Source organism: Zonotrichia albicollis, chromosome 3 (assembly GCF_047830755.1).
Source record: "Zonotrichia albicollis isolate bZonAlb1 chromosome 3, bZonAlb1.hap1, whole genome shotgun sequence".
NCBI lineage: Eukaryota > Metazoa > Chordata > Aves > Passeriformes > Passerellidae > Zonotrichia > Zonotrichia albicollis.
Genome location: NC_133821.1, coordinates 54,183,885 through 54,196,947, shown reverse-complemented (window position 1 = coordinate 54,196,947; position 13,063 = coordinate 54,183,885). Strand labels below are relative to the sequence as shown.

The following is a 13,063-nucleotide window of genomic DNA, read 5'->3' as shown; positions in this document are numbered from 1 at the left end:
AACTCACACACAGCCAAGCAGTCTATCCTAGGTGTGCCCTCATGTCACAATCTCCTTGAACACAAAGTCAACAATCTGAGCTTGGTGCTGCAGTTAGATTATCCTTCCTGGATCATTCCAGCAGCTCCACAGTCTTTGGATTCACTGGTGGGAATAGTTATCCTAAATTTAATATTTATTTATTTATTTAATATTTGCCTGGTTTGGAGCCCTTGTCAGTTGTACTTGACAGGAGGCATGTATGCAGTTATGGAAGGTGAACTGGGGGTTACTTGAACAGGTAATTTATTTGCTGGCTGGACACAATGCTTGGATACTAAATTTCTTTACTATGTAAGTTGCAACCCAAGGCACACTGATATACAAATGGACCAGACTGGAACAGTACTGCTTTTAGACCCAGGGTAACTCTCCTTACACATCTATTACCTAAGCTCTTCGTTTTTAGGTAGACAGTTTTTCGTATGTTGGCAGGTTTTTCTCATAGGCCATGCATCTCATGTCACTCAATTATCCTAGCTTTCTTAAATACATGCACTAGGTTCTCAGATCTTGTTATTTCTGTAAAATTACAAATATCCAGTATTTTTGTTTAGATGAAATTCCTATTACTGTGTATTCTGCTGCACTATGCTTGCATACTTCAAAAATAAATTCAAAGGTATTTTTAATGGCACACAAGAAAACAGGCTAAGCATCATGACAGTGCTACATTGGGGCTGGCTAAATATTACTGGTTCTTATTTTTCCTTGTGTTCATCCTGTTGTTGGTATGTGTTAAAAATATTAGCACAGGTTTTAACTATAAACTCCCTGAAATACTCAGCAATTACACCATTACCTTCAATGGAAAAAAAAAAGAAAAAAAGGAATGGGCCCACTCTAGTTGTGATTGTGTTGCTTTTTCCAAGTGCACACACAAGTGCAATTTCTAAGCAAAGGTAACACCATAAACACAAGTGCCATTTATTCTAATTGAGACAAAGAAAATTCTCTACAATATCACCACTTTATACTGCCTAGGAAACACTTACCTCAGATAAATGACCCTCTGTTCCAAATGAAATGTCTTCCATAACCTGTTAGAGATAAATTATTAAGTATATAGTAGATACATGCTATATAAACTGTATGATTTTAATGGAACTTATAAAAACCATATAGCACAATAAAAAGTTATGTAAACTGAAAAATTGCATCAATTTTCTTCACATGCATGAAAGACTTAAATTGCATTTGTAATGGGGCAGTGGCAGCCACCCAATATTTAAAACTATATTTGAATACATTTTATTAAGGCCTGCTTTGGCTTCTCACTTAAAACCCACAAGGAATATTGCCTCTAAAACTGAATGACTAACTATAGATTGAAATAAACTTTTTTATCAAACTCTTGCAGATCTGTACACCATTCAAGAGTCTATAGGCTTTTTTTTTTGTACAAACCCTGTAAATTATCTTGGGCAGGAGAATGAGAAGCCAAATCAATGTTTCCTATTGATAACAAATGCTATAGTCAGTTCTTCCTTCAAAATTTCCTTCATTTGTGAAGTCTATATGAAATTAGCCAATGTTTCATTGACTGACTGAGGAGCAAAGAAATTTGATATTAGCATAATTGGGAAATCATTAATACTAATCACACATAAACGTGTTGTTGATAATAAACTGAGATAGGGATACCGCTTTGGTATCCATACACACACACATACATATATAGATATACATAATTAAAGTGCAAAATCATTAATCTGCCATAAAATCACAATTGTTACTTGACACTATTTTCAGCAATCAATCTGAAAAAATGGTTTAAATTTCTCTTGCCTGTAATATTAATTTTCTGATGATGTTTTACTGCTAAATTACATGTAAACATTAAGCTTTCTGAGGTGCTACAATCCCTCCCTGAAGAGCCAGCATTTTTACAGCAGAGCTCCACCCAGGCTTAGATGCAGCTGAGGGGCACCGTGCTGCACAGCTCCACACGTGGCTGTGCACTCAGGATGTGACCACTGTGTGCAAGGCAGCTGCCTCCAGCCACTGACATCCTTTTTCAGCTGGGATCAATACAAGAAACACACAAACGCTGACTTTCACTAATGCTTCATGCTGACATTTAAAAATAAGATTAAAATTTAAATTTCCAAATTATTTTCAAAGCTCCACAAATACAGCATTTAATTAAAGCTCAAATGAATGCAGAGTTTATTTAGCCTTCAAAAGGCTTTGTCCTTTACACATCACACATTTGCCTCCTGGACCACAGGCCATCCCAATGCACAGTAATCAGTTACAGTCTGCTCACAAAGGCTTTCTTGGTGCTTGCTAGCACTAAATTCTGAAAAATGTTGTATCACGTTCTATGATAACTTCTTTTTAATGGCAGACGCCACATTAAATATTATTTTTTTGTGATGGTCCATTTGGTATCACTTAGACCTCAGTAACTTTTAAAAATTTAATCTCATGAAGACTTTACAATTATAGAACATTTTCCAAACACCAGAGTGATCTTCAACAAACCCCAAAACACCACCCCAGATGGCTAAACTGAAGTATGCAGAGAAGAGGAAAAAGACAGCTGACCTTATCCTTATCCCTGTTCTCTACTTTCTTTGTGATGAAAAAGTGAGAAATTAACTACAAACAATTCTGATGGGGCAACTACCAAAAAATGCTGACTTACAGAATGTAAAACTACTGAATTTTGGATTTTACCTTGTAACTTTAATCACCTCAATTTTCTTGAAATCTAGTAGGTGTTTCTTTCCTTCATAGTGATTAAGAGGGAGCACTGCACAGCATGCCAGAGAGCAGAAGAAGAAAAAAGGATAGGTCAGGAACTCAAGCCTGCAGGTGCACACATAGCCATGTTCATCAGGTTACTTGCTGTTAGGGAGGTTCCAGCACACACAAATCTCTCAGTTTATTAGTGATCACTGGTGGGTTTGCTGTTTTTAAAAGCTCTTTATGAAAGTGTCTGCTTACACATATATTATCAAGAAGAAAAAAAAAAAGGCAAGATATTATAAGGAGTGGAAGAAGCAGTCATTAATGTCTGAAGAGAAATGAAATGATGCTGTATATTTTAGAAATCCCCCAGATTGCATCTAACCATGTGGTAATGATCACTGCAATTTCCACCTCACTCAGTTTAAAAGCATGAAACATATGTGGGATGAAAACCAAAACCTACCTTAAATTCTTCCAAGGCTTAGAAGAAAATCAAGCCAAATACTCACAAAAAGTCAAACTACAACTGAAATGATGGGACACCTTAACTTCACCAACACAGCTACCAGCTAGAAAGTACACACTTATACGAGAATTCAAGAATCCACATCAAATACATTAGACAAGGTGACTTCCACGTGACTGAGGGTAGCAATATTGTCTGCAACTTTGCTCCAGTCTTTTTCTAATGCTAGCCAAATGAGTCTAATGAGTAATCTTCAACTGAGAGAAGCACATCTTACTTAAGCAACTGAGAGTGGTTCACAGGATGATTTTTGCTGGCCCCATTTTATTTAGCTTTTACTGAAACATCATTAATGATGTTTCAACAAACTGAGCTGCCAATGCATCTTGATTTTCATCCCTAGTTAACAGACAGTGTTATAATGGAAGCCTGATTTACTGAATTATTCTGGGATGCCAGTCTACCACAAAAAACTGTAGAAAAAAAATCAGCAGTGTCTTAAAAAACACGGTTATGAAAACTATAAAATAACTGTTGACAGTTAATAAACCTGTGCTCACATGATAGTAAAATAACAAATTTCAAAGAATTTATACCTTACATATTTTTATACCAGAACACATCATATTTTATGATTTAATGAGGCTATTTAATTAAAAATGATAAATGGCCCCTCTGCAAAGCAGTATCTGAGGATCTACAAGAAGGGCTCTTTCATCTATTTTGCTGTTATTATTACTGTTATGTTTCTTACTTAAGTTTTTCTTGCTTTCAAAGTAAACCTATAGAGTAAGATACAGTAACACGCAAGACAACTATTTATAGTACACATCAAAAAAACCAATATTCACCTGGTACTTGTGCTTAGCTCTATATGACACAATAAATAAGTGGAGAGCTTCATTTTATAGAATTCCACTGTAAAGTAAATAAATCACCTGGGTTTGTAATGTACTTTCCAAGGCATATATGCACATATGTTATTATCAGTCTTTCCTATATTTTCTTGAAGTAATTAATTCAGTAATCTCTAAGTACAAAGAACACACTTTCCTTCTGCTTCAGCGGCCAATGGCGCTCTCTAGGAATTCCCTGAGGGGGAAGAGAGGTTGTGCCACAGTTGAACAGAACAGTTATTCCAGAAACATGGCAACCACAGCAAGCCATTCCTCCCACAGAGGCACCACAGCCTCCTTAAATAATATGAAACCATGTATTTTGACAAATACATGCTTTTCTATTAGGTATCCTCACTTGCTGATAAATGGCTATGAAAAGGTCCCCTGCTAATGGCTAGGAATAAGTTTTCCCATGGAAGTGATAAAAATGGCTAAATTGAGAGATTACACACCACATCACTATTTTCTTGCCACAAATATTGAATTATTTTTAAATAAAAAGTCACTACCATATAACAGAGTATTTAAATGCTTCAGAAGTGGTTTGTTTTTCAAGTCCATTTACAAATCAAGACAAATTTTTTCCTTGCACTTCAACATGTTCAAAACCAGAATTTAGCATGATTTGTATCAGGTTTTTTCATTTGCTTTTATATTCCGCCTTTTGATGAACTACTAAGAGATGTCAGGGAATAATCTGTGATGGCTCTTCTCTAAAAGTTTAGATACTGCCTGTCACTGCAAATACAGTTTCCTCTTCCATTCAAGATGTGGGGAATCATCCCTCAAGTCCCACAGATCTCTCCACCTCCAGAAGTCACCTCACTTCAGCAACCTTGGATAGCAAGGTTGATTTCCAGTGAAATAATCTGGGCTTGCAGGGGTGAAAGGGGTGATAATCTATAGCACAAATATCAGGAGTGCTACAGAAACAGTCACAAAATCCCAAACACTCGAGAGCTTCTAAGCACTTTTGAAAGAGGAGCACAGCTTTCCATAACCAACAGAACTCCTCATATTATTTCAGCAGACTCATAAAAAATATACTAAGGCCATGATGGAGGTGGAATCAAAGCCAAGCTGACTATTTCTAATAAAATGTTCTCTCTGTGAAGCCAGTCTGTAAACCATTTGCCCTGGGAAAAGACTGCAAGAACTACTGAAGCCAAATATAAAACCAGAATTTTACTAACGAGGAGATTTTACCGTCAGGTACGGGTCTGCTTTTCACTAAAACTCAGCCAGTATAAATGCAAAATAAGGCATCAGATTTCAGAGCAATGCACAGTTCAATGGCTCTTAACATCAGATGCAATTAAGCATAATTTAAATTTTTTCAACTTAATTCCATGCTAATAAAACTAACAACTGCTGTTGGAGGGACTTTTTGTCTCAGTGGTGCTGTTGAGTGATGAAGATTTTTTAACAGCTTGTTGACATAGGCACTACAGTTAAAAGACTATTAGATAATGGCTGATCTTTCAAGCAAGGATAGTGTTCCAGATCAAAACATGAAAACATAAAAGAAATTTGTCAAACCTTCTAAGCTTCATTATTTTTTCCTCCTTTTAATAATCGTTGGATGCTGTAAGCCTATTGGCATCTATTAGCTCAGAAGCCTTTGACCATTTCACTAAGGGAGGAAAAGTAACTCTCTCTTCATGTCAGCCAACAATGACCCAGGCTAACAAGTCAGCAGGACCAACTCAGAATGAAACTCATTGGTGAGATGAGGAACAACTGATAATTTTGCCTAAATAGTTTTTCCTTTAAATCCTGACGTACATTCTGTATTTATTGCCTGAATAATTTCTGCATTTTAAAAAGACCGATGGTAAAAGGGAAAAGGGCTGAGGGACTTCTGAGAAGCTAATAAGCTATTTTATTCATGTCCCAGATTGAAAGCCAGATGTTAAGTTCATACTTAACCTGCCGTGCTGACCCATCACAAAGATTCAACTCCTCCTCTCAACAGGAAAACGAGCAGTATCCCTTGAAATACAGCTGCAGAGTATTTCATATACCTCTTTCAGCTCCCTGGGTTTGGGGCAGGAAACAGCACCCCACTCTGTGCCCTTTAGAAAGTGACCTTCTTTTCTTTTTTCACAATCAGGTGAGGCATCAGCAGTCATCTCCATGTCATCCATTTGGTTCTCTTCTTCCTCAAAACCACAGCAACTGGTTTCTTTCAGTTGAAACCCTCGGATCAACAGCTGACAGGCCTCCAAGTCAGCTTCCCACACTCTTTGGAGCAGCTGGCTCCCACAGCTGAAATAAAAGCCAAAAGAAAATAAAACTGCAGCTCAGGGAAAATAGTTGCTATTTCAAGTAACACTCGCAGTAACTGCTTATTATAGACAGAAAAGTAAAAAAACCAAAAAACCCAACAGCACCTCAGATACTCCCACAGAGATAACACTGCTGTATCAAACTGAAAAGCAGCAAAATTATTGCCCTATTATAAAGCAGATGATAGAAAAACCTGCTTGGGTTAAGATGTTGCTTCCAACTGCACAGCAAACACTGGCTATGTGAGACTTCCTCCTGTTCTTCAGACACAGGCTCAGGGCCCTTGCCATCATAGCCAGTGCGTCCTTCACAATATCTGATACACAGGCCTGTGTATCCTGCACCCATGTGGCTTTCCTGAATTTGATGTAAAAGATCATGTGTGAACAATCACACTACTTACTGCATTAAATCAGGTCTAAGTTTTGGAAAATAGGTACACTAAATTTCTTATTAGACTAAAATGTGCTTACTTCAGCACTGGTGAATCAGATTAGACTAAACCACAATGGTCTCCCTTTTTTGAGTCTTATGTTTTTGAGTGCTGTTGTTATCTCTTACTAATGTGCTTTGGTTTCCTTCTACTTTGTTAGGCCACCAAAACAAAAACAGAATTCAAAATACAAAGCCTCTATAAACTTTTCATCCATTAATCATCTCTCAAACATGTACATTATAAGAAATACTCCTGAGATCCAACCAAAAGTTATTTCCACCTGAAATAAGTGGGAATTCTGTGAGTAGATAGATTTTGAGAACTGAATACTAACATCATACTGTTTGTAAATGATGTGGCCACATCTCCATTTTATACGTTGTCTCAAAGAAAGCAAATGAGTAGGTTGCTTGCTAAAAAATAGTAGATCAGTGGCAGAGCCTGGGATGAGACTGAGAAGTGACTATTCCCATGTCAATACACGCTTTCAGACAGATTTCAGTGCTAATAACTGCTGTATTTTTTTCACTCTTTTTTTTCAAATTATACGATTTACTATATAAATACTATATTGTGAAAAAATTTTAAGTGACTTAAAAGAAAAATAACTTTTTGATTTGAACTTTTCTGTCTAAATTAAGTACCAGCTTGTCTTTTATCCCAAACAAAGGAAAAAGAAGCTACACTTCTCACAATGAGTTCATTAAACTACACAAGTATCTTTTTAACTCCAAATTCTACAAGATGGCAAGCTGTAAAAATCACACAGCAATATACTGAGACTGAAAGCAAAATCAGGCTTCAGAAGCTGAGCTATTTGATTTGTGCTTAAGAGTCAGTATATGTGTTTATTGAAGGCATAATGCAGCAAGGGGTCCACAAATTGGTCTCCCCCAAGGAGTTCAAAGTATCACTAATTAGAAAGGGAAAAATGGATTACACATCTGTGTTCCATCCAGGTAGCATTTCACTTACCAAGACAGAAAAATAAAATAACCCCTGCTGTTTCGCTACTTGTCAATCACATTATCATAGTTACACAGTCAAAACATTTTCCTGCAGACATACATAAGCCCATTTACTTGCTTTTTGAAAATGTTTGTTTGCATCTATATATAGCTGATTGTTAAAAGCTAAAAAAAACCCCAACACTCTAGAGAGCTAAATCAGAATTTCTAAAGGATAACTTGTTTTGGCTATTTAATTTAATGAAGAGCTTTATTGACAAAATTAGGGCAGAGATGGTGACATATGCAGGATTTCACAGTGGGGAAGATGAACAGCATGTATAACAGTACAGCATAATGGTGCATGGGCTGCTGTTATTTGGCCCTGACTCAGCGCATTGGTCAATGTGGTTTTGTCTGTGTCTAAGTTTTAAATGCATTTTAGTAATCAGCAGTTACTGAATCTACTGCTAACAGATGGCTTTTATTTGAAGGCTATCATTGTTTTATCATGGTATTTGTGAAACTCTGATACAACTTGAACTAAGATGCTAAGATGTTATGCTGAATTTTTCAACCAAAATCAGTGAATGCACGTACACTTGGATACTCTGAACAGATCCAAGCCCAACATATCAAGACTCCACCTTTTAGTCTCTATTTTGGAATTCAGTGCCTTGAAGCATTTTTCAAACACACTTTTGGAATGAAAATTACTTTAAAGCTGCAAATAGCTAACATTTCAAATTATTATTACCAATTATGTTGTCCCCAGCATGTAAAAAACTAGCTTTTACATCAGGTGTTAAAAATTAAACTAAACTGAATTTCAGAGTTCGGTTTATTCATTTTCAGTCCATACTAAAAGTGCATTTGCAGTCTCCATGAAGCCTCCATGGGTTGCTGTACAGAACACTGTGAGATTTTTCAGGTATGAAACGTTTCAAAATGATGGATTGAGTCTGGATGAGATTTTACATTATTCCTATACTTATAAATATTTCATGATGTATCAACACCTCTAGGTGTTATATGCCTGCCTGTATATTACTATCAAAGTGGCATATGTGGCAAGTTCAATGAAGGTGTCTGGAACAATCTGCTGGAATCCACAACAAATCACAATCCATCAACCATTTACATAGACCCAGTGACACAAAGCATACCTTAATCACCTGCTGATTCTGAGCTGCCAAGAGCCAGAGTGCCAGGCTTTGCACAAACACCAAACACATTAGAATGATGGCCTTTTCCTCAAAGCAACTTTTCTCTTTCAAACAACCAGCAAGAGCTAGGATACAGATGAGGATGTTCAAAAACACAGTGGACTGGACATGGCATGTTAGTTACAGTTCTACAGTTTAATTAGTTACACGAGTAACTAATTAATCTAAGTGGTGCCAAGAACACTGAGACATCAGAGTGAATTAGCATTTTAAGATTCATGGGAGGGCAATAAAACATGTCATTAGATTTCCAAGATCTCCATCCCTTGGAGGAGGAATCATGTAAGGTCAGAGATGCTAGTATAAGAATACAAGGGGCAAGTGATTGACACGAATGTGGTTTAACATCTAGTGAGGAAAGCCTTTCTTCTCACATTAAAAAAAAGAGACAAATACTGAGTAGAGAGTTAAACACTCTGAGTAGCCCTGACACTGGAAGCTAGCAGTTAATCTTGATGAGACAGAACAGAAGGAGTCAATGAAGGAAAAACAAAGTGAAATGGAAAAAAATACAGAATTGCTCATTTTGAATGAATGAGAGTAGGACTCTCATTGTCAAGACTGCTTTTGTCAAGTCATGGCCAGGGAAATTGATGATGAAGTAAGTGAGATGCAAGACTCCACATGAGTAATTTTTTAGCTGCATGGATAGCTGGGACAGGTTTTACCTCAAGGATACTGTGCAGAAAGAATCTACAAGAGCAGGCCTAAGCTGACTTGAAGAATGGCTGAGACATCCACAACAACACAAAAGGACGCAGCAGACAGAATTCTGCATTAGGTCAAGTTGATGATGATGAAAGAGCTGTCACAGAAACGGCTGTTTATGGGCAGGAGGAAATGGATGTGGAACCCAGAGGCTTATCCTTGAGTTCTCTTCATAAAGTGGCAATTGACACTGTAATTGCAGTTGCCTTTACTAAGGCTCAAGCAGTTTTATAGGAAACACGACCAGGGTAAAAAGGCAAAAGGAAACTAGAGGACATCTCCCCTCTACTTGTGATGTTGGGTGAAATTCATGTCAAGAGACATAACCAGCAAGGGTTCTTTCTCTTTTGAGCTCCAAAAAACACTGCTCTTCTGCCTTTTGACGAGATTCTGGGAGGTATCTATGGGGGCTCTCTATGGCTTTCAGCACAACATTACTCTAAAGCTATTTATAGTGCTAACTGGAACTACAAGAACATGACTTTTCTTTATTGAGGGCTCTCCATACATACAAAAGGCACATTCAGTTCCTGAACATTGTAGTCTAAATGAAAACATGTCTGTGTAAAAATAGTAAAAAGATTTTATATTAAACTCTATTAAAAAAAACCAAAAAACCAAAAAAACTAAAACAACCAAACCACAAAACCAAACCAAAACAAAGTTCTGCAAAACCTCCTCAAAAGCATATTGGAATCAACACAGGAAGATGTCACCGTTTATATGCTTCCTGAAAACTGTCTATAGTTTTCAGGAATGCCCCTTGGTGAGTGAATTGTTATGAGTGGTTTAAAACACCCTGAGGTCAACACTATGATGTTGGTTATTTCAAGGGAAATACCTGTAAGAACCCTCACACTGAAAGCCAAGAGAGTGAGACAGAAGCTAAAACGTTACACAGTAAGGCAACTATTGAGAAATGGCATAATCAAAATGTAACTTAGGATGGAAGGGCAACCATCACTAAGAAGAGATATTCTAGATGACTTCCTTTTAATAGGTGAGCCACATCAAGGTACATTTTCAGGAAACCATGTACTTATCTTCTCCCAGTACCTGGCACATATTTTAACTCTATTGACTAATCCTAAAAGTAGTTTTCTCTCACAAAAAAAAAAAGCAAACAAAATGCAACAAAAATAGTCTGGCACAAACAACAGGGATTTTCATTATGACAATTAAAATGATTGAAAACTTTTGAGGCTTGCATAAAATGGCACTGTGAACCAAAAGACTTTGTTCAATATCCCCATTCTTTATTGAACTATTGTACAAACTAGGGAAAGTTTTTCTATATTTTGGTCACTTGCTTCTATTTATATTTTGCCCCTCAGGGGAGGAATGAGCTCTTCTCACTCAACATTGAGCTATTATTTTTTTCCCCTTTTCTGAAGGCAAGAGGTACGCAGTGAACAAAGGAGGCAAGCAAAAGGAAGTATCTTCTAATGATACTTTGAGGATAAAAAGGAATGTTATTGTTTCACTCTTAGCAGAGCCTCACCTTTTAATTTGATTCCTCATATTAATTCACAGTCATGCATTAATAACGTTAATAATAAGAAAAATATCGTTTAGATATTCTTAAATATTTTTCTCTATATAATTCTTAAGATTTAAGAATCTACTCCAGCTTTACTTCTCTTTTTCATTAAAAAGAATTTAAAAAGAAGTTTCCAGCCTGATCAGTTCTTGTTCTTTAACCTTGGCTGTTACATTTTAAGATGCCTACAGCCAACCTGTGGAACAAACCAAGGACTACAATGTGCCAATCAGTGACTCACATGAGGCTCCAGGGGGAAGGAGGCACATAATCCTGTTTTCCCCACCTGACTGGTGTGCAACAGCAGACTGATAAGGGAGAAACTACTAAGAAAATGTGGACTAAAACTTTTGTTTCCCCTTGGCCTGCACACTAGAAAGTCACCTTCCCGAAACATCTGAAATCAAAACTCTTTTATTCTCCCCTTCTTGCAAGTCTCCCTAATCCTATAAATGCCTTCAACATAACCTCAATTTCCCAATTCAATTCCTTACATTGTGTCTCTCTTCCCCATTCTCCTCAGGAGCCAAAAATCTCATGAAATAACTTCATATGGTTCCAATCATATGGTTGTCTCCCAGTGTGGGAAACATCATTTCTACTCCCTTATTTTAAAGCTCACTGATAACACTTGTTTGCTGCTCAGCACTATTGTCACATTTTTCTATGTGAAAACAAGACTCGCTCCCAGAAGGAGACTTCACATATTCCCTTGTCAGATAACAACCTTCCCTACCTTGGAGACAAGCTAAAACTCCCAGGCAAAGTTTGAAGCTGGTAGTGCTTTTCCCTGGCACAAGCAACAGCAACTTGCTTCTCCAACCTTGCCCTCTCCTTTATAAAAAATACAATAGTATCTACAAACCAGCAATTAGCTCTCCCTCTTTAAATGTGATGTTTCATTCACTAGACAATGTTCTGGACCAGAACCACAGAAGCCCAAGAAAGCAATCCTCACAATCCCCATCTAACTTTCAGACTTTTACATCTTCAACATCTGAAAAATTTGCTCTGGGCTGACATTTCTAGTATCTACTTTATAGCCACAGTCACGCTCTCTGCACATCAGTCCTATCCAAAAGACATCCCAGTGCATCCAGACAGGACATGACAGTGCAGCACAGAGGTGTGGACATCACTTTCATGCAGCTCAGGAATGGGTGTTGGCAGTGGCTCTGCTTTCTACAGCATCCCAGGAGCCAGGCAAATATGCAGGAAGGGACAGATTTGAGGGAAAGGGTGATCAGAGCCTCCCAACCAGCCTCTAATGGGGTGGCTTTGGCACCCACATCTCCTCAAGACAGAGCAAATCTGGATGTGCAATAGACAGAGTACCTGGCACCAGATATCCTGTGTCCTTGTTGAGTGATCTAACCTCTACAATACTGCTGTGGAACACCCACCACAGTCTTAAATTGTGTTGGAATTAGGAGCTCTCACTTCTTGGCTTGGTGAGCAAAAAGAAGAACAACAGTTCAATTCCCTCCTTGTTCACAAATATCAGATGAGTACTGGTGGAGAATCCCAAATACATTCAGACACCTTCTCATCTGAGATATTTAACACTGGAGACGCCCCATGCTGAGTACAAAAAACACTTAGAGAATGGAACAGAAATGTAACACTGTGTCGGAAGGAAAAATGCCATGCTGCAAGGCAACCACTCCAACACTGCACAGCCTTCTTCAGACAGCTGCTGCCTGTTGCATGCTCCCTGCTTCTTTCACATCTCTGCTTGCCCATATCTGAATTTCCACACTGCATTTCTGTGGGTCTGGGAGCAGGGACAACAGGTCTTTATAGTCCTCTCAGCTAA

At 37.7% G+C, this 13,063-nt stretch overlaps 1 protein-coding gene across 6 annotated transcripts in view; it reads right to left on the bottom strand.

Moving 5' to 3' along the window:
- The window catches only part of DISC1 (DISC1 scaffold protein), a 189,461-nt gene that overhangs the window by 20,707 nt on the left and 155,691 nt on the right, over positions 1–13,063 (bottom strand). For 5 of the 6 annotated variants that reach the window (XM_074537482.1, XM_074537478.1, XM_074537479.1 and 2 more), the window contains 2 exons: positions 6,126–6,369; positions 1,035–1,079 (listed from right to left, as the gene is read on the bottom strand). In XM_074537482.1, coding sequence (XP_074393583.1) covers positions 1,035–1,079; positions 6,126–6,369 — 289 coding nt within the window. Of the gene's footprint in view, positions 1–1,034; positions 1,080–2,721; positions 2,798–6,125; positions 6,370–13,063 lie in introns of all 6 variants that reach the window. The other variant, XR_012579569.1, reaches the window with a different exon arrangement.